This window comes from Chelonoidis abingdonii, chromosome 3 (genome assembly GCF_003597395.2).
Source record: "Chelonoidis abingdonii isolate Lonesome George chromosome 3, CheloAbing_2.0, whole genome shotgun sequence".
NCBI lineage: Eukaryota > Metazoa > Chordata > Testudines > Testudinidae > Chelonoidis > Chelonoidis abingdonii.
Window position 1 is genome coordinate 79,586,312 of NC_133771.1, and position 23,741 is coordinate 79,610,052.

A 23,741-nucleotide genomic window follows, 5' to 3' on the forward strand; every position below is an offset into this window, starting at 1 on the left:
GTCCTATTTTTATTTTGGATACAGTCGTTAAAAATAAATCTTGTTTAAATGGTTGTGATTGTAGTATCTTTTGTAAATAGTTCTGTATTTACATTTATTAAAAGCAGTTGTTCTTAATCCTAGAATGCACTTTTTCAAAGCTAGAGATTTATGGACCACAGCAATTTTGGATTTTTTTTTAAATGGAGTAAACTGTTTTTTATCATGTCCATCAGTGGTTCTCAAACTGTAGGTCGGGATCGCAAAGTGGGTCGTGACCCCTTTGAATGGGGTCACCAGGGCTGGCTTAGACTTCCTTGGACCTGAGGACTTCAGCTCTGGGTGGTAGGGATAAGGTGGCAGGCCCCCTGCCTGAGTCTGAAGCCCTTGGAGCTTCAGCTTTACCCTATCCACACCCAAAGCGGTGGGATTCAGGCTTTGCCCCCACAACCCGGGGTAGTGGGGGCTTGGTCAGACTCAGGCTTCTGTCCCCCCTCCTGGGGTCATGAAGTAATTTTTGTTGTCAAAAGGGGTCAGCGTGCAATGAAGTTTGAGAACCCCTGATCTCCATGATCCCTACCTTTATCTTTCTTCTCTCATTTTTACATGACCTTAGGTATTCAGCCACAGCAAGTACCGGTTAGTGATGCAAATTGTCTATATTTGTTCTGCCTTTTATGACACTACTCTGGTTTTCACAAGGATAACACTTGTGCAGGTCAATGACTCTTAGGCCAGGTCTACACGAAGCGCGAAAATCGATTTTAGATACGCAATTTCAGCTACGAGAATAGCATAGCTGAAATCGATTATCTAAAATCGATGTACTCACCCGTCTTCACTGCGCGAGATCGATGTGCGTGGCTCGCCATGTCGATTCCGGAACTCCGTTGGTTTTGGTGGAGTTCCGGAATCGATGTAAGCGCGCTCAGGGATCGATATACCGCGTCTAGATGAGACGCGATATATCGATCCCCGAGCAATCGATTGTAACGTGCCGATACGGCGCGTCGTATAGACGTGGCCTTAGACTAAAAACATTAGGGCCAGACTGTAATACTTGTACTCATGCTCACTAGTACTACCTTACTCACTCAACATTCCCATTGAAACAAGTTGGTCCATTCCAGGCATAAAGTATCATTCAAAGTGTAAGGGCAAAATAGTATGAAATACCTTTCTGTAAAGCAGCGATCCCTCTTTGATTACTTCTTATCAAAATGTAGTGAGAAAGAGCAGCTAGAGTATTTCCAAAGTAACCTCTACACTTGAAATTAACATATCACTCTGTAGTCCTAACCATGGTGCGTTAATATTTCAAGCCACAAAATCAAGTGGTTTGCATTTCTCATTACATTTTTGAGTTAAATGTACACCAATTTATTTGCAAGGAACAAGTCAAGAAACATTCCTATTTCACCTCTAAGCAGATCTCTTCTAACTGATTTTAGACCATTATTCAACTGTATCTTGTGTGTGGTATATCTTTGCCAAGAACTGCATCTGTACAAGTGATTTTCCATATATCAAATGCTATATAACAAAAGCATGAAAAGAACCTACACCATACACACATACGTCACAGCTGTTCTTATTTTAGTGGACTAATCCAGTGCCATCCTTGAGGAACTTTAGTAGCTACAGAATTTATATTAGAATAAATAATATTTAAAATTGCATACTTTGAGAGCAACAGAAGAACCTTTATTCTGATTTCCTGAAAACAAGATCTATAATACAGATCAGATCCAAAGTCCATTGAAGTCAATAGGAGTCTGGTGTCCCAAGTTTCTCCTTCCCCCCTATATTTTCAGTTCCTGTGTTCCACATTTGAGTGATAAAATGCTGACAGGCAGGAGTAATTATGGATAGCTGAGAGACGATTAACTCAATTCTACATAAGGTGAGTTCAGCAAACCCCCCTGACTCTTCTAAATGTGAACTTTCTTCTACAATAGCTTTCCTCCACTTCTGTCTGATAGTCACAGTATTATCTGCTGTTTCTGAGGTTGGCTATATCTCACTTCTAAAAATCCATCCACTTATCTACCTGCAAAGTACTATGAAACAGAATATTGTCTGTTCTTATCACTCAGTTTCCAAACTGCAGGCTATCAGTAGACTAAAAAGGACAATAAATGATGCGCGTGACTTGGGAATCTCTTGTGGTTATTATTATTGTGGTAACTTTACTGCAGAAAAATATTACATGATTTCTTGTTCGACAGAGCACTAATGAAGAGATGGTCAGACTTGATTGAACCTCGGGGACCTAGACATACCAAAACAAGGCTTAAATGTAGTCATAGTGTCTTTGCATTGCGAATTTCAGCCTTGTACAGCACATGGCAGTTGTAGTAGCCAGTAATAAACATCACAGCATTTACCATCTGCCTTTGACATAAGCTGTTTTTTCTTTCTATTTCTGCACTTGAGACAATTAATTAAAGAGCAAAAGGAGATTCTTAAATGGCTCGATATATCGCAAAGTTACTACATAATCCATTGTTTTAGGAGAAACATCTGAGGGATTTTTAATAAATAATTTTCCAATAAATGGCAGCCTGGCTGAAAATATATCAAAATATATCAATATTTTATATTGAGTGAAAAGGAAGACTCCACCTCATAAAAAATACCGAAACATTAATTGAAACTAAAGAAATGGGATCGCTGTCTATTTCCATAACACACACACACACATTGTTCTTAGAGGGCCCAATCTACTTCCATTTAAGACAACTGGAGTTTTTCTGTTGACTTCAAAAGGAGCAAGATTGGCCCCCTAGTGTTCTCCAAAATTTGACAGTTTGGGAATATTTTAAGCCTTTGCTTCAAGGCCTGCTTGAACCACTGTTGGGTGTTCTCTCTGTGCTGCTGTATTTAAAGATATGTATTTGAATAGAACTCACTTAACACTCTATTACCTTAGAAAGAAGGGACATACAGAACACATCTATGCTCAGATTCGCTGCTACCATGGAGAATCAATACAAATCCACTTAACTGGCTAAAACAATGTAAATCAGCCCTCTGCAACCAGATGTAGGACGTCCACAGCAAACAAACTGCAACCTGTTCATTGTAAAAAAACAGACCCTGAACCACTCGACGGTCTATTACCCACCACCTTAGGCACATTATTTGTGATCAAAGCATTTGCATACAGCTAAAGATACTGGAATTGCATATGGATTTAACAGTAGGTCCAATCTTGCTGTTCTTATGCAGGCAGTATGCCCATTAAATCATTGGGAATTTTGCCAGAGAAAAGACTGCAAGCTTGGTCCCAGTGTGATTTACACCATTTTTACAGCCTCTTTTTGCCTCCCTTGCCCAGTAAAGCAAGTAACTATTCTGGTGATTAAATGCTTTCCTTCACAATCGCTGTCCTGTTTCCGTTACACACTGGAATAGTTGTTAACGCAGAGCGAACAAGTGACAATCAATAGGAAAAGGCTATCCAGTTATTCCCAAGCAAACAAAACAGACTTTTTCAAAATGACCAAAAGCAGAAATTAATTATCCAGTGGGAGGTTTCACTTCCATGCAGGTCATTTAAGGTAGGTCTGTGCTCTGGATAAAATATGACTGCTAACCACTGGCCCCCACAGGAAAACAAGCCTAGTACTTGTGAAGCCTCTGACATACACAGCACCTTAGTATGTTATTTTCTTTTTCTTTGAAAAATGGTTACAATACACAGACACGTTTCTTGGCTGCTCAACATTCATGTTTTAAGAATGTTTTAATCTGTGAAATACATTTGGGCCTCTCACCTCGTGTTTAGTTGAGAAGTCTAACATTTGTGTAATATAGGCATTAACAGGACTTACGCTTTGGGAGTGTAGAGATGTAAATGTATGGAAAGGCTGTAATGTGTGTGAAGTGTCAATTCCCTCCTTCTTCAGTCTTGCCGCTGCTGTTTACTCCTGCTTTGCTTTTTTGTTGTTGTTTTTTTGTTGTTTGTTGTTTTTTCCTAGCTACCAGCTGTGAGCCTAAGAGTCCATCTATGGAGGAAAACCAGGGTTTTCTCCATACACAAGAAAGCTCACCCAAACCAAATGTATGTTATTCCTCCATGAGCACGGAAGTCTCCATATTGAATCAAGCAGAGAATACATACTTTTATTGTCGAGTACAATTGCTAATGATCATAGATTGAACTCTGTAATATTGGCACTCTAATGTATAAAGGACCCTCCCCCATTCAATTAAGTGGACGCTCCTTAGAAGAGTACCACCTGAAAGACCATAGTCACTGTTTCCAAATAAACAACTTCATTTTTATGTCTGCCTTAAAACATTAACTGTCAAAACAATAAATTGCCTCTGTGTATGTTAAACCCAAAAAAGTAAGATAATTCTGCTTTAAGGATATAAATCTCTGCAGAAAGTTCATCCATTCTGGGGGGAGGAAACTTTAGCTTATCAATTTTCAATAGTTACATTTGAGTGGAAAAAATCAGCATTGGACTATAAGTATGTACATGTGCAGGTATACTGCACTTACAATATCATGTATGTTTTCTTCACTAACAAAACAACAGGTCACATGATTTGAATGACATATCACTGCTGCTTGCAGCAATCACTATTTCTATAAAAATTGTATTAGCATTATCATAATAAATAAGTCCAGCCAACCCTCCGGAGGTAATTATAATTTACCCATTAGACTAGGTATTGCAGTTTATGCAGCAGGTACCATACAGGTCTGATACTCCTGCAATACCCAAGTACAGCCAAAATTTTCAGCATTAACTCTGAACCTTTTTGCCCTGGGGTAAGTGGGAGAGATTAAACTGAGAACCTTCTGGTCACTTAAACTTTCTTTGTGGTTCAATATAAGGCTCACTCTCTCAGAACGAAAAAGAAATCTCAGAGCTTTGATAGAGACTCTGGATGATATTAAGAACTTCAAACCCCAGATTTTTTAAAAGAAAAACAGATGTCCTGTTTGTTAAGAATAAATAACTCCGTACACTCAACCCTTTTTTTTTTTCTGACGCTGCATTAAATTTTATTTAAAGCTGGGTACATTTAAAGTGTAAAAAGAGAGCGAGAGGGAGCCGAGTATGTGGGCGATAAACCTCTAAATCTTTTCCCTAGTGAAAGAGGGAAAAAAGAAAAGTCAGACGGGAACCTTTCATCGAGATGAAAGTGCTCCCTGGGTTTCCCAGCCAGGCCAGCCCGGTGTGTCTGCCCTGGTCAGTGGCAGCACTGAGCGGATTTAGCAGACCTAGGCTAAGAGGAAGGGAGAGACTGTGGAGCTAGGTCTGTTCCAAGCAAGGCGCTGCGCTGTGGCGGGGCAGCGCCCCTTTCTATCTACGCGTTTCCACAAGGCCTTTCCCCTCTGGCGCGCCTCGTCCGCCCAGTTTAGAGCAGCCCCTGGACTCACTTACGTGAGGACGTAGTTGACGCTGACTATGCAGTGTGGCCGCGAGGACCTGCTGTTGTGCACTATGGTGGCGTAGCTCTGCACCCACACCCAGCCGCCGTGCTTGGCCAGGAAGCGGTAGTATTTGGTGGTCACCTGCCCTTTCACGAGCACTGCGGAAGATACAAAAGAAGGGAAAGGACCTCAGTGGAGCACCGCTGCTCCTGGCATTCCCCCGCCCCCGCCCCGGGAAGGGTTACCCGCTCACTGGTGAAGCCCACGTTGCTTTTGTTAGCGGGAGCTCAGATAAAGGGCTACAGCTACGTCTCAGGGCAAACTGGTGCTTAACTACAGATCCGAACGGTGTGTGTGTCTCCTGGTGACAATGATCCCGCGCCCACTGCAGTTAATGAGGAAGCTTCCACTGGCATCAGAGGTGCGGGCTTAGTGCGGATAAATTCATGTCCGGAAACTTCCAGACAATAACTGACCCCATCACTTATGTGTCTCCGGGGTAATCAATGCATGTCTGCACATTAACAAAAAAAATGTTCACGGAGTCCAAAGGAAACTACATGCCACTAGGTATTTCACAATAATAAATAATACTGCACAGTCCACTACTGGGGGGAGATATTTTTCAGATCTGTCATCGCGATTTTTAAAAGAATATTTAAAACGTGTTTTTCCTCTACTTGTGTCTGTTCAATTTTCTGTAAATGGGAAGAAAACTTACAGGAAATTAACATATTTTTCATCCATTCATTCCCCCACCCCGTCCGTGTATTAATGTCAGCGTGATATTGAAATAAAAATCGGATCTGCGAATCGGAATACCACCGTTCCAAAGAAACGTGTACATAGGATTCGAGTGGCATTGTGAGGCAGGAGAGAGGGAGTCTGGATTTTACTGGCAGGCTCTTCTGGAGCCGGGAAAAGATTCCCAACTGAAATGCCTGAGATTTGATCGCTTTAGTTCTTTCCTCATAACGGGTTGCTGAGGGAAAGCATCAGTGAGATAGAGACCCCATGCAACTGCTCCTTCTTCTCCACTCCCCACCCCCTTGCAGCCCCGATTTCGTCCTAGGTGTAAATCAAATAAGTCCGGGTCTAGAGGGAGAAGGCTAACATCGGCCCCCTTGTGCTTTAGCAAACAGGACTCCTTACACAAATGGTGAGCGCAGCGCAAGTGGAAAGTGTCACAGCCATGGACGTGGTGGTAAAGGGTCTTCTCGATCAGGTCCTGCGGCTCGTAACCCGTCAGCTCAGCTACCCTGTTGTGGAAGAGAGAGCCAGAAGCAGGCACCAGTAAGTGACCGGGCAGAGAGCGAAGCCTGACAGGGAAGCGCGGGGCCGGAGTCTGAGTTTAAAAAGCAAACCGGCTACCTGGAATCTAAGAAGATGAGCTTCATGTCCAGGCTGGCCCGGAACATGAACATATTGCTGTGCAGCTTGATTTCTGTCACTGCGCTGGGAGGTAGCGAGTGGCCAACAGCGACCAAGCCAACGTTCTGGTAGCAGCCATCGAAGGGGGACATGTCCAGGCTGTACTGGCGGATCTTCAGGTAGCCGCTGCAATGAATGACCTGCCAGACACAAGACAGGGACACTTCACGCCCTGTGTACACTAGGGAAATAGCTCGCGCTTGAAAACACACATACTACACAGGGGGTGGGCACCTTAAAGGCGGCCGGAACCCGAAACATACAACCTGCTGGAGAGCAGCGCAGCGTCAGAGGAATGTACCTGTTACCATGGCCCTGGACAGAGAGTAAGAACGGGACAGAGAGAAATTATTTTCTCTGTAGAACAATTCAGCGGTCAGGACCTGATCCAAAGCCCATCAAGTCAGTGTGGGGGAAGGGTTTCCAGGGATACAAGTGGAACTGGGATTAAGGCCTAGCTGTCCTTTTATTATCCTTTTATTAAGGCCTAGCTATCCTCTAAACATTGCAACAGTCAGAAAGACGAAGTGGTGCCAGGTTGTTCGCAACTGGTATTTGTAATTTCACCCACACAAGATGTATGTGAGTGTAGATTAGGTGCGTGTATATACGTAAATAAATGTGTAAGGGGTTCATTACATAGATATGTATTGGACGCCATATGTGTATGGTACATGTCTGTGGATATAGATTTGTATACATTTCACACATATACGTAGTATATATGTTTTGGTGTTATAATAATACTTTATTATAATGCCATTTTCTGCAGGAACTCAGAGCGATGTATATGTATTAATGAATTTAGTCTCACAATCATTATTCTTCCCCATTTTACGGACGAGACGGCTGACGAAGAGAGAGCTGCTGAGAGGCAAACATCACGTAAGATGTCTGTGAGACATAGAACCCAGGAGTCCTGAAGAGAGGTATATAAAACTAAGACTCGGAGGAGATACCTGACAGGACCTTAGACTAGGAGAACTTCACCTAGTTTGAAGAACCTTCGCAAACTTTTTTAAAAGCCCAAACAAGTTCGCCCAAAGGTTTGCAATGGGTCAGCTCACAGTTTCCACAGAAACACCGGAACTTCAGTAGTTTTTGCTTGGTTTCTACTACAAACTCTGGCAAAACTTGGGGGATTTGGCTGAGTTTGGCTTTGTGGTGTGTGTTCATGTAGTTGCAACCCGGAGAGAAACTCTGGGCCTGAACAGAAAACCCACACTTTAGAAACGCCCTGGCCAGCTGACACCGGTCAAATGGGCTGAAATCTCATTCTGACTGCTAGCCCCCTTATTTCACACCGCAAGACCCAGCGGCCTAGCCAAGCACAGATATTCTCTAGCATGCGCTTCCCATCCTTTCGAGCAGGAACTGCTGGTGAGTCCTGTCCACGCACCTTGTAGCCCCCGCAAGTCAGCCCCGCATTCCTCTTAGCCAAGACGCACTTCATCCTTAGGAAAAAGGAGCGCTCGATCTCGTACTCTAGGGAAAAAGGCAGAGGCACCAGTGAGAAAAAGGCAGCGGGGCCTGGTGGCACCCGATGGCTTCGCTTCCAGTGCTGAACCCACATCCGCACAGGCGCTGAGGCCAAGCCTGGAGAGAGAATGCATCTTACCCTGCACGAAGTGAGAATGGTAGGGCTGGTGAGCTGTGAGCACCGCGGTCATCTCATCGTGATCAGCAGGGTGGATGTATTCATAAATGCTATTTCCGGTCAGCTCTACCTGTTAGGGAAGAGGAGGGTTTCAAATTTTTCGCCATTGACATAGCGTGCCTGTGTAGCTGGTGCTGGATGTGCGGCCATCTACTCCCGTGGTACAGCTCTATAAACACACACAATTACAGTGTCCTGGCTTTGCCTGGGTTGCCATTCACACTAGCTCCGGTTTAAACAAATCGCTTAGAGGCAGCTGTACATCTCCTCTGGAAAAGACAGGGATATAGATAGGGGAATTATGCCCTGTCACACGCACGCATAAGCCGTTAGTGGGTAACCTGTCCACTTACCTGTGATAAACCCAGATGAACGGAGGCCGTCTCTGAAATGTACATGATCTTGCCATCTGGAGCCACAACAAATATGAAGCCATCCAACGTCTATAGGGGAAAGAAGACACCACATATCTGTGAACTACGTGTGCCTGGGATTGATTTAGCAGATCGGGGATTCCAGCCTGGCTTTCATTACTGAACGAGCTGGCGGGTGGAAGGGAGATGGAACATCCTTTCAATAGATCCGCTTAAAGGGGCCAGGATATGAACATAACGCACCTCAAAACAGGGGACCTGTTTGAAATGGCTCTGTAATGAAATGTGACAATGAATCAACCTCAGACTCCAAAGCAGCAAGAACAGAAGCTCCCAGCATCGAGGGCTCCCAGCCTCGGCTTTCTCCAGTGGGAACGGTCAGCAAATACTGAACACTTCTATCCCCCATCTACGATTTGAGTAGACATTTTAACTCTTACGTATTTGCTTAAGAGATTTCAGCGAGCAAGGGACGATCTAAAACTCTCCACAATGTAAATAATGTTTGAAACGGACAGAAATATTTAAAAGGCCTGTTAAGATTAGATAGATAGATAGATAGATATAGATAATGTTAATAGACGTTATTTGTGTGCACTGAGAGAAGAACAGGCCTTTGTTTATTAGAGGCGAGTATAAAATGCTGCAAGAGCCCACAGGACCAAATGCCTGAACAGCTAAGACTGTAAACCCTAATATTCCTTTGTTAATCCTTTACAACAGTGAGTTTTCAATTGTGTCATAGTTGAATTAATGTTTTCTGTGTCTTTAATTAATCAGTGTTTATTCTAACTACCATGGGATCAAAGCTTTCTAACCCTTTGCTGCACCTTTTATATGTGTTCCTCAAAATAGCCCCCTGAATCCTCTCTATGGTTTCTCTCACTTTTCTTTTCACCTTGCACCACTTTAAAGACACGTGTTTGTGATCACCAGATTTCTCAGAACAAGAAAACTATACTCACAAATCTTGTCGCCCTGCTGACAGACAAGGCTGTTGAGATTAGGGACCAAATCAACCTACCACTTTCTCCTTCGGAAACATAGAATGCCTCCAGCAAGTTGAGCTGCGCAGCCCACTGTACCGTGATAGAGGGAGAGGATCGTGACAGATAAATTCCGCCACACTGTTCACAATTCTGGACTCTCCTTTTGTGAAACATGTGAACAGTTAAAGATTAGACACGGGAATAATTAAAAGCTCAGAATATGGTTTGATCTCTTTAATCATTAATACCAAATGGCTCGCGTTTTCAGGCCAGTACCTGCAAAAGATGAGATCCCAGCTCCCGTCCAACATTATCCAAAGGGCTGGTTCGACTAGTATGGCCCCAGGCTTCGCCAAGTCCTGTTTATTTAAGACACACAAAAATTCAGGTGAGATGACAAGATATAAATCCTCATTGACCTGCCAGAGATGGTTCATTTGGTTTTCTCTGTTTTAGTTTCAAACACTTTAAAACGTTTTCTAGTAATTGAATAAGCGGAAATAATTCCCTTGTTGATTATTTTAAAATCTGTTTGGGAGGGGATATCTATGTTGGAATTACCAGTAAAGTTCATTAATAGGAACTGAGTGAATTCAGCTAAGCCAGGAACCGCTCCAGATAAAACGCTATTCAACCTGGACAATGGCTTCTAGAAAGTTAGCTTCCCGGAAGAAAAGGTAGTACAATATCTTTGCTTCTGACCTCATTGAAAAATTACAGAACAACACTGCGAGGTATCAAAAGGAGACCAAAAAAGAAATATTTAATTTCAACAGAATGATGCGCTTAACAGGACTTGAATACAGTTCCGAATGATTTAAGTGTTATAAAGCCAATGAAATACAGCATTGCTGTTATTCAGTATTATTCGATTAGACAAGGAGAACTCAGGTATGTGAATGTTATTTAGTGTGTTTGCGGACTCTCCCAGAAACGAATGCTTTGTATTGTTTGTGCAAAACCTCCCAAGAAATTAACAAGCTGAAAGTGTAGACCGGGCTATATATTGAGGTGGCTTTAAAATGTAACCCTGGCCATCAAGATAACTTTCTGATTTGATCAGCGATATGGTGTAAATCCCGAATAAGGCCCCGATCCGTCATTCCTCACCTACCTATCGACTTCAATAGGCACTTTTGGGTGCTCCGGAAATGCAAGATCGGGACCCCTGCATTTTATTAACAATTATTTCCACTTTAGCGTATGCCAAGCTCACTAAAGGTAAACTACCTTTCCCGACGTCTTTCCGTACCTGCAGTCTCACGACAGCACTAAAACGCACCAAGCAGTGCGTAAATATACTTCCGAAGCGGTCGGAGTCACTCACTAACCAAGGTACCAGCTCCTCTCTTCCCAGTCAAACCCTCTTCCCCACAACATACAAGGCCCTCTCTCCCTCACTGAAGGAATGACCTCTCTTCACTGTGAATGATCCGCTTCCAAATACTCTGTCTAGTTGTATTCAACAAGGAATCTCCCCGGACGTGGCTCATGTTGCAAAGTGTGCTTGTTTCCCTCTGTGCAAAAGGCTAGGGAGAGGAGCCGGATGGAACGGACTGTGCCGGAGTTAAAAGGCATTACCCATAAACAGTTTACCAGTGCTGTTGCTGAAATAATTTCAATTTGGCGATTAAAACCTTTTATGCTTACACCATTAAACAAGGCTTAGCGTGACCAAAAAAAAAAGTGATTGATGGCAGCGCGGAGCAAATCGCCATGAGGCGAACACGGGGTCCGCGCAGGGACCGCCTCCCTCAGAATTAGCCCTTTACAAACTCCTTGCGGCTTGTTTTTCGTTTATTCAGATGCAAACAAACAAGGGACGGGAATGGAGGCGATGCGGAGCAGTTAGCTCCCCCTCAGTATTGACCGGGCTCACCTGGGTGTTTACACGTCTAAATAAAGCTAACGATTTCTCCACCGCTATTCAAACACTGAAGCGCCCACTCTAAGGCCGTGCATTCTCTGTCTCTCTCTCTTTTCAGCCATCCTTTCCTCCATTTCTCCTCTCCATCCCTCCTTCAATAGGCCAGAACTTTTAGCAGCGCCAGCCCCTCCTCGCTCACCGTCTCTCTTCTATCCCCTTCTCAGTCCTCCACAAGAGCCTCTCTCCTTAAATCCCCACTTCTTTCTCTTCTGTTTACATCACTCCCCTCTTCCCCATGCCAGCAGCTCTCTTCTCCTTTCTGCCTCTACGCTTTTCTCTCTTCCCCTGCAAACGGGGTAATACCCCTCCTCTCCTCAACTCTCCCTCAGCCAAGGGCCTCAATAGACTGCCTTTCCCCCGCCCCCCTACATATACCTCTGTCTCTATCCCCTGATCCTTCATCTCGCCAAATGCCGGCCGGTAGCAGGATCCCTGGGAGTTCCTTCTGCTCAATAGCAGGTACCTAGTGACTTTCCAGAGCCCCGGGTTAAAGGGTTATGGGAGAAGTGTGCACCTTACGCGCTTCTATAATAATTGACAATTGTGTTCCCCCCCGAAAGCAATCATCCCATCTCCCAGTTAGACAGTAAGCGAGCCACAGGCGCACTGACGTCTAACCCTTTTTACTGCTCAAATGCAGTAGTAAACGATTTCATTCATGAGACGGTGGCGGGGAAGATATTGGAAAGCATATACACCGCGGAAAGCGTATGATCAAATTAACAGGCACCACATTTCCTCTTAAAATTAACAAGCACTAACATTCTCCTGCAAAGGTTGCATCGTTTCCAGAGAAAGACCGAAAATTCCCCTATGAAATTTTGATTAAGTACACGTTTCGGGGGGTTGGTTTGGTTGTGCTTAACAATAAAGCCTATTAAAGTGAGACAAAAGCACCACTCTGCATAAAATGTCCTACCCGGAGAACCAGGAAGACGGATTTCTGTATTTAATACAGCGGCTGAATTCCTTGCCTAGGTTCTAAGTTGTTTATTAATCCGAGTTAACGGGTTTAATTATGCTGCTCCTAAAAGGGAAAATAGCCCTACCCTTGCGGGTTAATGAATAGCCCATCTACAGTACAGGTTAACTTTTTTTCACGGAGCATTACACTCCTTTTTTTATGCGTCAGGTGGAAACCTTTCGCTGTTTAGCTGTGTCTAAGTTAATGTTTTATAATTAAATGTTTTCACTTGTCTTCCTGAACCGGCTTTTCAAAACCCTACCACATGAGACAGCTCTTTGTATTTTCCAGATGTTTCAGTGCTTTCAAGTTAGAGACTATTTTCATTCATTGCCAATTCCTTCCAGTCCGTCCGACCACCCCACCTCATTGCTATCCTGATGCCCTTTAAAATCCTGTTTTTAAAGGGTTGTGCAGAAAAAATTCTTCATTGATATAACTTTTTTTTATCTGTCTGTCTATTCGTTTTAACACCCAATTTGCTTTTAGCGAGGGGGGTAAACTGTGATTTCTTGCACTTGACCTACCGCAGAAAATTCTACAAATCCTTTGATTGTCTATTTAAAACAAAACAAGGAAATCAGCTTCTCTTTTGCTTCAGGATTACACTGGAAACAAGATCTAAAGGTTCTCTTGTAATTTGGAGAGGCGAACAGAATAATAGGTTTGGAATAGAAACAAGCAGCTTTGTGAGGGGAAGGATAACTAAAGCGCTTTTAAGGCAAAGGATTTTCCCAGCTAAAGTGGCCGAAGACAAAGCAAAACATAATCTATTTTGGAAGATTTCCAAGATATGCCACATTAACCTTAGTAGATAAAATTTCCTTTCCTCCCCGAGCCGCCCACCTCCATCAAATTCTGGTTTATCATATTTACATAAGTAGCCTTAGAAGGGATGTGTCTATTATGGATCTAAAGCGCTAGCTGGTTCATATTTCATTTGAAAATCTAGGCGAAGTTTTACTGTTGCTTTATACCTGATGCATTGTATTAAAATACCCCCTGACCCGTGGATTACCTCAATGGACTGGCTGCATGGGCTTTGTAATTTCCTGAAAATGAGATTTCGATTTATAAAACAAGAAACCAATTAGTAACCAAATGAGGCGAAGTAGATCCACTAAAATTGACCTAATCCCACAGGCACTATTTAGGCCAGTTCTTGGCGAATGAATGATGAGCCACCGTGTAGCGTGGGCTGAAGGCATCATCCAGCTGTGTTATTGCAAGCAGCAAAAATAAATTGATCGAGCTTTTCCTTAGGAATGAATTTTCTACTCTTGACAAAATATAGATTATAGCCCCTACCTAACAACCTCCTCCACTCGAGGTTATTTCTTATAAGAAGATAAACAATTTAGGCTACACGGAACTGCCCATCTTTAGGAGAGAGAAGAAGACATTCTAGCCAACCTGGAATGTTGCTTCGGCTGTTAAACCAGTTTCAACGCTTTGCAGGAATATATCATAGGAAGCTACCATGTTTGGAACTGAGGACGCTGACTCATTCATTATTTTACCAACTTCTCTGTGGAAATGCATTTAACGTTCACAAACTAAAGGCCACAGAAAACGTTTCTTTGCCTTTTCTGGTGTCAGTGCATTAGCCACACCAGCTGAATCAACTGGACCTTTCTGGGCTTTACAACGTTTCATTCCCATCCATACACCCCCAGACCACTGGAGTTCACATGGCCACTTCCCTCCCCAACGCTTTAAGAAACAACAACTTTGATCTAACCATATCCACCCCCACTATTCGATTGATTCAGTCCTTAATGCTAGCAACCAGGGGCAAAACTGGACTGATACGTAGTTTTTGCCCAATAGCATTTTGGCTGCAATACACAGGCGCTTATTTGCCATCCAACGGTGGCAAAGGAATGGAAGAAGGTCTCCCTTTCAATAGTTTCTAATTTGATCTAGGAAAAATAAAATTAATTAAACAAACGGGGAGAGGGGTAGGAAGAATGTGATTCGAAAAGGCACATCCACCTCTTTAGCACTGGCAGATCTGCTAGGCCGGGAAGCTCTCTGCGAGCATCTGCAGCTCTGAAGCACCCCCTACCTTCTTTCCCTTCCTTTGTTTGGGAGTAGTGAAGAGGGGTTGGCTGGAGATGCAAGCCCTTAACTGTTTTGTTTTCACTTGCTGGCTTTTGAAATGATTATTTCTCCAATAAACTATGGGTCATACAATCCGGATTCAGCGGAGAGAAAACAAACAAACAAACTTTGCGCTCCAGCTTGGAAGTCACTCTCAGAGCAGTAAAAACACTGGTTAAGATGTGACTAGGGGTTGTGAATGCTTCCCATTCTCAGACACCCGAAGGACTTTTGTTTTCAGAGGACTGGTGCTGGTCACTACATGAAAAATTAGGCACCTTTTTGCTATGCCCTTTGTCCTCGTTTACACTAAACTTTGTCAGAGTGTTTGGCCTTTGGTGGGGAATGCATTTCCAGGCTGCGCTCTGGAAGTCTGTAATGTTGAGTACAAAATCAAACAATGCCAGAACAACCCTCCTCATAAAAAATGTGCACTAAATATATATTTAGTTAGGTGCGGGGACCTACAGCCAGATAAATAAACCAGCGATATGTTAAACCTATTTAAAATAGGACCAGAAATACAATTCGAATAGAAATACGAGATTATTTTATAGCATTGGGCTCCGATTCTGCAATCTTTATTCAGGCAAAACTTTTCTTGAAATCAGCAGGAGCTTTTATCTCTTCAGGCAGATCTTGATTCTGATTTTCTGTACTTACACTGAATAAAATATATCTATCTAGCCTTCAACCCTCGACCAAATCCTGCACCGCCTACCCGGGCCAACGTCTCATGGAGTTAATAAGGAGTTTTGCCTAAATGAAGACTACAGAATAGAACCCATCTAGCCTGTGGTCCTTACTCTAGTAAAATAAAAAAATACATTCAGTGGACTCGCCCAAAGACCTCAAAAGGGCTGCTTTTTTCATAGGAGTGTAGGACCGGAAGGGACCTCAATAGGTCATTTTTTGCCTGGGGGAGGACTGCAAATCAGGCCCAACAAAGGAATATGATGTAATTAAATGAACATTTTAATAGGGAGGAGAGCACAGCACACCTGAATTCGATTTGTGCTGTTCTCTTTGGGCACCTAATGTTCTTGCTTCGGATTTGTTTTCCTTTGTAAACCTGACGGGCAGCACACTCACTCACATATCCAGGGAAATGAAATGACACAGGCAGCCATTACAAGTGAAGCTCAAGCTCGAGGGAATTCCCAATTGCCTGCTGTTTGGCATCCGGAGTCTCAACGTCTTTGCAGCGGGACCCTGCAAACGGGTGTGAAAGGCTGTGTGCGAAGAGGCACAAGGGAGGAAGAAGGCTGCGCTAGGGGCCCGGAAGCCCAGGGCGAAGCGCGGTTTGCCGGAGTAAAGTGCATGGCCCACCCATGTAAGCAGCAGCACCTTCCCTTCCCCATATGTTGCCTCCATACAGCCAGCCAGGTGAAGCCCCTCATAAAGCTTTATGAGGGCACAGGCATTTCACCCCGGAGTCCGTATGCAGCTCGTAAGGCAGCACCTTTCGTGCTTCCTCATCGCCCCGCACCAGCAAGGGTACTTCTCTCTCTTACTGTAGTTTCTTTGGAGGAAGACCAGCTAACCAGAGGGTCATTTCTTCCACTCTCAAAAGGTAAAACCCCATCCGCCCTAGTCACTGCAAACCAAAAAAGGCACAGAGTGTTGCATGCAGGAATCAACCTGAGTCTATTAACCGTTCAATAGGTTTACTATCTATGGCCTGTTCTGCTACCTCCTAGCATATAGCCCTGACCTGGATGATTTCTCAGTTAATCCTACAGGCACTAGTCAACGATAACGAAAATCCCAGACATTTGAGACTGCAAATAAGCATCAATTCTTCCTTGGAGGGTCCAGATGAAATGAAATAAAGTATTTACAAAAAACTGCTGCTCATTTCGAAGCGTCTGCGGATGCCATTACCAAATATTTCTAAAAAAGTATTAGCCCGATAAGCTACATGCGTTCATTTGAAACAAAGATTTAGTTAATATCCGTATTTATTCCCTAAAGAAATATTGCCTACATAACCATTACTGCTAGGGGAACTACAGAGAAATACTGCCTGCGCTGATTCACTATACAACAAAATACCAGCGTTTTGCTTCTAACATACACAAGGCAACGTAATGACACTTTACAACGTAAGCCAGGGTCCGCAATGCCAACCTAAAACGGCAGCAGCAATTTTGGAATTTCATGCAGTTCGGTATTATCAAAATCACAATCAACGTTATTTTGTTCACAGGTAGCTATCCTGACAACGACTGTACCAAATCACTATTTCACATGGTGTTCATACGATGCTGAAAAGCATCCGTCAAGGTTTTGGGTTTTTTTTGTTGTTGTTTTTTTTTCAAACCAATTTTTATTAGCAAAAGAGTGAGGCTGTTGTTGAAGAAAATATGATTTCACCATTGATCTGATACGCGCTTTCTGGCACATAAATCTGCTTTTGCAACTGTTATGCAAGAAGTTTAGTTCTGCACTTCACATTTTAATTCCACATCAAAACTAGAATTAAACACAGAGAGGCAGCCTGGAGAGTAAACTGCAGCTTAAAGGCTTTTAAATGAGAAAAACGTCTGTAAGAAAATAAACATTGAAACCTAATGCTCAATCATTTCCCATAGCAGTAAGAAAAACAGCATTAAATCACCTATCCACGTGGGAAACGGATTTTTTTTTTGGTTAGTCGTTTAGCCCCTAAAATAAAACAAGATTAAGGATTTCAGTATCGAAATGCTAGCCATTATTATTCTGCAAAGGTTTATTTAAACAGTGCCCTTTGCTTGAGTCTGTGAATTTAAGCGCCTTTCTCTGTAGACTACCTACAAACGTATCGCAATTTTCATGATCGTTTTCCTAAACTATTTTCGCAACGAGACAATAGCATGAACTTATCAAAATATGTTAAACTACTAGTTCTTTTTCTACGAATTACACACACACACACGCACACACCTGGAAAAAAATCAAGGAATTTTTTGGGCTATTTGTTACACGGGGGATGTTTGCTCCTTACAATTTTCTGAAGCTATATTAGACACGACGTTTCAACTCTTTAATGTTAAATCGCGATTTCAGGGCCATATCTTGTCGTCGGTATGTTTTTAAAAGCCGAACTCCCTACTGAATTCAACATGGAGTTGTGCTTAAAAATTGATGGCACTGTACGGCCCCTTAGTGATTTACCAGAACTGCAGGCCTTCGAAAAGTTAGCTGGCCACTGAAATCTCCTGTTTGTCTTCTCCATGGAGGTTTAACTCCCTGGACCAAAAGGACGCAAGATGCCCAAGCTGCTGTTTTCAACTATAATAGAGTTCCCCCTTGAGAGGTTTAAGTTACAGCGGACTTGTGAAAGGGAAAACGGGAAACGTTAAGTATTTTAACCAAGCTTTTTTTTAATTGGTATTGAAGAACTCAATTGTATCTTAAACATGAACCAAGGAGGATAATGATACTATTCATCTAAAATCTTTTTTTACTGTACTTTAATGTTCGCTTTCTTTCTTACGTTAGAGATTTGAGTTGGAGTCAATATACAGTTATTCCTGTTTTTCAAATAAGCATAGGAAACTGCACTATGATAACGCTATACTTATCCATCCACCCACTCTCATTATTTTAATCGTAAAACAATTTCCCTCTTAAAATAATGAATCCAAAATGTATCTGCATGTTCATTAGATAAAAACTGTTTAAAAGGAATTATACACAGAAAGATGTTCACACATTATTTTTCTGTCTATGCACAGCTCTGTGCCTGCGCAGACAGTATCTATATCTTTCTACGTATAATCACTTTACTCCCTTCACATATAATCACGGCCCAGATAAATTTGAATTAGTTATTTTAAGAGGGAAATTGTTTTAGTAGTTGTACAAGAGCTGTTAGTTAGATACAGGTAAAGTTGTTCCAACCAGACATTTAAATAATAGGTTTGTGACGTAGAAAGCCTTGAGATCACACGTTATTTCTCTATCTTTCTGAGCCTCTTATCCGTAGGCTTTAGTCAGTGGTCTGTCTCGCTCCCAAAAGTTTGTATCACTTCCCTTCCCAGGGGAAATATAATGAGAAGGTTCCCACCTTTAAATATACCCTTTCTCTGTACCCTGCCACCTCCTTCACTAACCCCTTTTCTACTGGTACATAATTTCTTTGCCTCCCTCTACCCACATCCCAGCGTTAATTTCACATTCTTGACTCTTCTGGCGAGACCGACCCCTAGATTTTCCCCCAAACACAGAAAATGCCCTAAAACAGTCCCTCAGCTCCAGTCGGAACTTAGACTGATCCCGTCTCAGACTGGGAAGGGTGAACCCACCACTCCTTACTGATGGCCTGGCAGAACTCTCCAGTGGCTTCGCTCTGCTCAAGGGCCGGTGAGTTTCGAGATCATCAATAAATCGGGAAATAAACGATACACGGAGTCAAGGCCCCGCTTCTACATCTGCATAAACACACGCAGACACGTAGAGTTGGAGGTAGGAGCGGACTCTATTCCGTATTCATCTCGCCAGAAACAAGCAGAGTTCAGCGCAATGGTGCGTGTGGACTGCGTGTCTGCCTTTCTCGCTCCCTCGCAAGGAACCAGTAGAAAATACGCAGGAGGGAGAATATATTCTGCGTGGCTCTGGCTGCAGAAACAACCACCGCTAATACAACGCGCGCGTTTGTGCTGCAGTTTAGGTGGTTTTCTATCTGCCCTACACAGACTGAGGGGCAAATAGAGAGAGAGAGAGAAATGTATGTCGTGTGGCTCTGTCTACAAAATCAAGCCCTCACAAGAGGCGTGTGCTCGTTTCTGTCTCTCCCCCACACAATATTCGCCCTCTTTGAGAACTACACTGGACGGAGCTTCGGTCCCTGCTTCCTTATTATTATAAGTTGCAGTTCGCCTTTAATTAGACTCGGAGGGGGTTGCTACGTTAAAAACCCCATTTAGCCTCTACTTTGGTCTCTCTGCACAAATTGGCTTATGTTTTGGACAGCAGCAGCTCTGGCTGTGGTGCACTTTGCCACACAATTCCCTAGTGCATTCAGACATTCTGCTTTGGCACGGAGGGACGAGGATCAGCTATTCTTCTCTTCCCATGATTACTCACAGCCTACAAGAAACACCATATGCTTCTTCTGATCAAACAACCCGCTACACAGGCACCAATAATTGACGAGACCTGCTCGAAATCACGCAGAAAGGTAGCCTACGGAGACTGCAGGAATTGACAAATCATTGCTAATAATCCTTTTAGGAACATCACGGCCATCAGAGTTTGCAATAGCTTTATTTTTATAAAGTACGCGCTGACAGTATAAAGGACAACTCGATCTCTTTTTAAACAGAAGGCAGTCTCCTCTAATGATATTCAAGCCGGGAAATCACAGCCACAATAGGAATGTGCAGTTTCATTTATTTTGTTACCTTGCAGGTGCTACAGCTTTGATTCATCTCCTCGCTTGGTTTCAAGTTATTAGAAGATGGATTTTATTGCTTAAGGAAATTACTTCAACATGCAATAGATTAGAAGTTACTGTCAAGGGTTTTTTTTTTCTTAAAAAAAAAAAAACAATTTTAAACAACCTGACAGGAAAAAAAATCTTCCCGTATCCAAATATAGATATCACCCCTCACGTATTTATACTAAAAGTATAATTTAATAACGCACAACTTTGATTTTCAATCAGACTTTTAAAAATGCGAAGACTAATCTATTGCCCTACTTTCCCATCTCCTGATAGAAACAGACTCGATCAAATAGTCAGTCTTCCTTTGTAAAACACAATATCCTGGGAGCTGTTCAAGCTGTAAATGTGTGAAGCATGTTGTTAATTCGATTGGAAGAATTTCCTGTTTCATAGTTTTTTCTTCCACATACAGGATACTCCATTCAGGTGAATCCACGTAAAATATTCGTACAGGCTTTTGCACTAATTTTTCTCTCACATTAAAAGAAATAGATTCAAGATACAGGCGAACTTTGTATAGTCCCTCTTTACCGATGAATAGTCCCTCTTCACTTCTCCTGGTGTTTTGCTTAGTATCGGATCTAGACATTTTAAACATTAATTTTAAATCCTAGACTTGGTTAACGGCAAGACTTTTAAAGTTTATAAGAACTCCGAACCTAATTTGATTAAACAGACTAGACTGATCCTTCTTCCACTGATATCAACGTAAAGTTTGCAATTGACTTCAATGGGAATAGGATCAGGCCCAAAGTTGGACCCTATTTTCATAGGGTTACAGGGATTTTCAATTCTTCTGAGTGTAGAACTATTATTAAATATTTCGGAGACCATTTAACCTCACCCAACTGTCCTAATGACTTTCAGACCAAGAGACACCACATTCATAATGAAATCAAGGTTTGTTTGGATTTGTTATTTATTTGTATAGCGTTGTACCTGTAAACTGTGGTTCAGTTCTTGAACTGAGGCTTTAGGACTTAGCACAGACTTATGTAAATATTTACCCATATATTAACTCCCCTTCATATAGCTATAAATATGGGTGGATTGCCCTTTTTTGTTATACACGTGCTTCGCAAGGGATGCAGATCTTACATAGTAGAAAAGAAAAAGTCATGTTTGTTTTAGTAGAATACGCAGCTGAGCTCAGTATCTTGAAGTGTTGACAAAAGCACTGTTGGTCCCCAACCAAACATGTCCCATATGTACTGAAGTGAAGTGAAAGTATTTACGGCAGAGAAAAGGGACAACACAGGACACCTTCCTTCAGGAATTATACACTGCCAGATGAAATTTACATAAGAGTAAACGATCATCTGGACTGGAATTAGAATGGAGGCAAATATTCATTTTCAGTAAAGTCACCTACCTTCAGGAAAAACCACCCTCATTTTTAAATAGCTGGTGGTGAGTCTGATGATTGAGGCTTTATCCAGCTGAGAAGTGATAGCTGAGGGCAAAGGCAGCAATTTAGCCAGTTCATAAAATTCACTGTTTTCTTTCTCCCGTCTAGTCCGGGCAGCATTTTTGGACTTCTCTTTCATTGTGTTTTTTTCCCCCCTTCCTTCTTACAATTTAAGCTCCCCAGATTCATCCAAAGAGGGGAGAAACTTTCAATTACAATTCATCTTCCAGAAGCATCAAACATTGTTTTTTGAATGCAAGAGGGTTATTCTTCTAAATCTTTAAATGGTATAAAAAAGATTCAAGACCAGAAGTGATCATTTAAAAAAAAAACATTCACTTAAAAATAACATTAACAATGCAAATGGATAGGACGAGGTCCAGTGCAGCCCAGAGAATCCCAGTAACTGCGGAGAGAGCTAAATGCCTCCACCATACAGCAACCAAATCAAGGTATTCTGTCCTTTTCTTCTACTCCATGCTGCAAACATAGTTTCTCGGAAAAGAGACATAATCCTCTCTTTTTTCCCCTGCTGTCAATCCGATGCCCGAAATGATTGGCCTTCGGCTCCTTCAGTGGGTAACAGGCACAGGTTACCTCCTTCGTGCCACTGTGAAGACAACAACATTCCTGGGATGAAAGATCTGTTACACAATGCCACACGTAACCATGTTATTAAATCTTAAATAAATAATCATCAAGAAACAGCCTCTTACGAGTTGCACCATTTTCTCAACTGGGCTCACAACGGAAAGTGTATTTTTGCATCTCTGGGTGAGTAGCGGCTGAGAATGGGTAGAAAAAATAAATGTTTGCATATTCTCCACCCACATTTCGGCTGCACAGACAAACATTTTATGACCAAAATGAAGTTACAGGTTTTTATTTAAAGAATAGGGAAATTCTGCGATCTTTCCATTGCAAAATAACTAACTTGTTTCCTTCTTCCTCTTTAAATGTTAGTGCCCGAACTGCAGAATAGAAGCCTCTAATACATTACTACGTCCATTGAAATGTGCAAACAGTTCAAATCCCAACGCATTTGTAGTTTCCATGTGTTCTCTCAATTCATCGTTGTGTGAGCCGGAGTCTGATTTCTAAATCCACCCACTAACCCGTGAATGAAAGATATATGTTTAGATTCTCTGGACTCAGGCTACCCCGCCGTCCTACCTAGGAATTGAGGTAACAACCGCATATTAAACAAAGAGCGGCACAGTGTCCAACTAGACCAGGCACACAGACAGAACTAGCCAAAAAGCCATCACAGAAGAGGGAAGCAAAACAAAATTAGACAGACATGAATCATTTCTCCCTTGTACAGGTAACGTTGCCACTGGGCTGTGAGGCTGATCGTCTTTTACCTACCTTCAGTCCCTGACGCGGCAGTCTCCAGAAAGCTCTCTTGCGGTGAGGAGCCCACCTCTTTAATTGAAATCATTAATATAAGCAGAGGGAAAGTTGGCTTCTCTCATTGCTTCTCACACGGATGGGTAGACAGAAAACTGCTTCCGTCTCATCCCCTTTATGTGGTTCCAGACTCCCTCTCCAGTGATGGGTATGAAGCTGATATTAATGAAAAAGCCCTAATTTGATACTGAGAAATGCCTAATAACTTCTTTATAGCTAAACAGCTTTTAGCACAACTTCATTTCTCTCCCTGCCTCAGCCTTGCCCTCCCTGAGTGCCACTCATAGGCCCACCTCGCCTCCTATTGGTCCCGGTCTTCCAAAGGTCGGTCTCCCATTGGCTGAGAGGCAGGGTGACGCCACGGCGTTCCGGACACACACCCCTTTACCCTTGTGCCGGGCTGGGTCTGCAGCGTCCGCCCTCTGACCTCCCTGCTCCCGGCGCCCTTAATGAGCGGGCGCTGGGAAAGGCGAGTTGCCACCGGCGAGACACATCCAACCGCCGGCGGGGACTGCTCTGTCTTAGCGCGGAGGCTGCTGCTGCGGGAGCCTTGGTGGTGGTGTGCTCGGGAAAGGACGTTTCGCTGCGGCTCCCAGCCTGTGCGGTCCAGCTCCGCACCTGAGTCCTAGGGCTAGTGCTGGCGCTGAGCAGCAGGAGAGACCCACCGCCTCGC

General features: G+C 42.9%; 1 protein-coding gene across 1 annotated transcript in view; it reads right to left on the minus strand.

The window, feature by feature from the left end:
• Positions 1–21,797, minus strand: part of SIM1 (SIM bHLH transcription factor 1) — a 54,575-nt gene extending 32,778 nt beyond the window's left edge. Inside the window, exons 1-8 of the mRNA XM_032772974.1 lie at positions 21,623–21,797; positions 10,102–10,184; positions 8,816–8,905; positions 8,424–8,532; positions 8,205–8,290; positions 6,746–6,945; positions 6,527–6,633; positions 5,385–5,532 (exon numbers count right to left, since the gene is read on the minus strand). Coding sequence (XP_032628865.1) covers positions 5,385–5,532; positions 6,527–6,633; positions 6,746–6,945; positions 8,205–8,290; positions 8,424–8,532; positions 8,816–8,905; positions 10,102–10,184; positions 21,623–21,797 — 998 coding nt within the window. The remainder of the gene's footprint in view (positions 1–5,384; positions 5,533–6,526; positions 6,634–6,745; positions 6,946–8,204; positions 8,291–8,423; positions 8,533–8,815; positions 8,906–10,101; positions 10,185–21,622) is intronic.
• Positions 21,798–23,741: the final 1,944 nt, after the last annotated feature.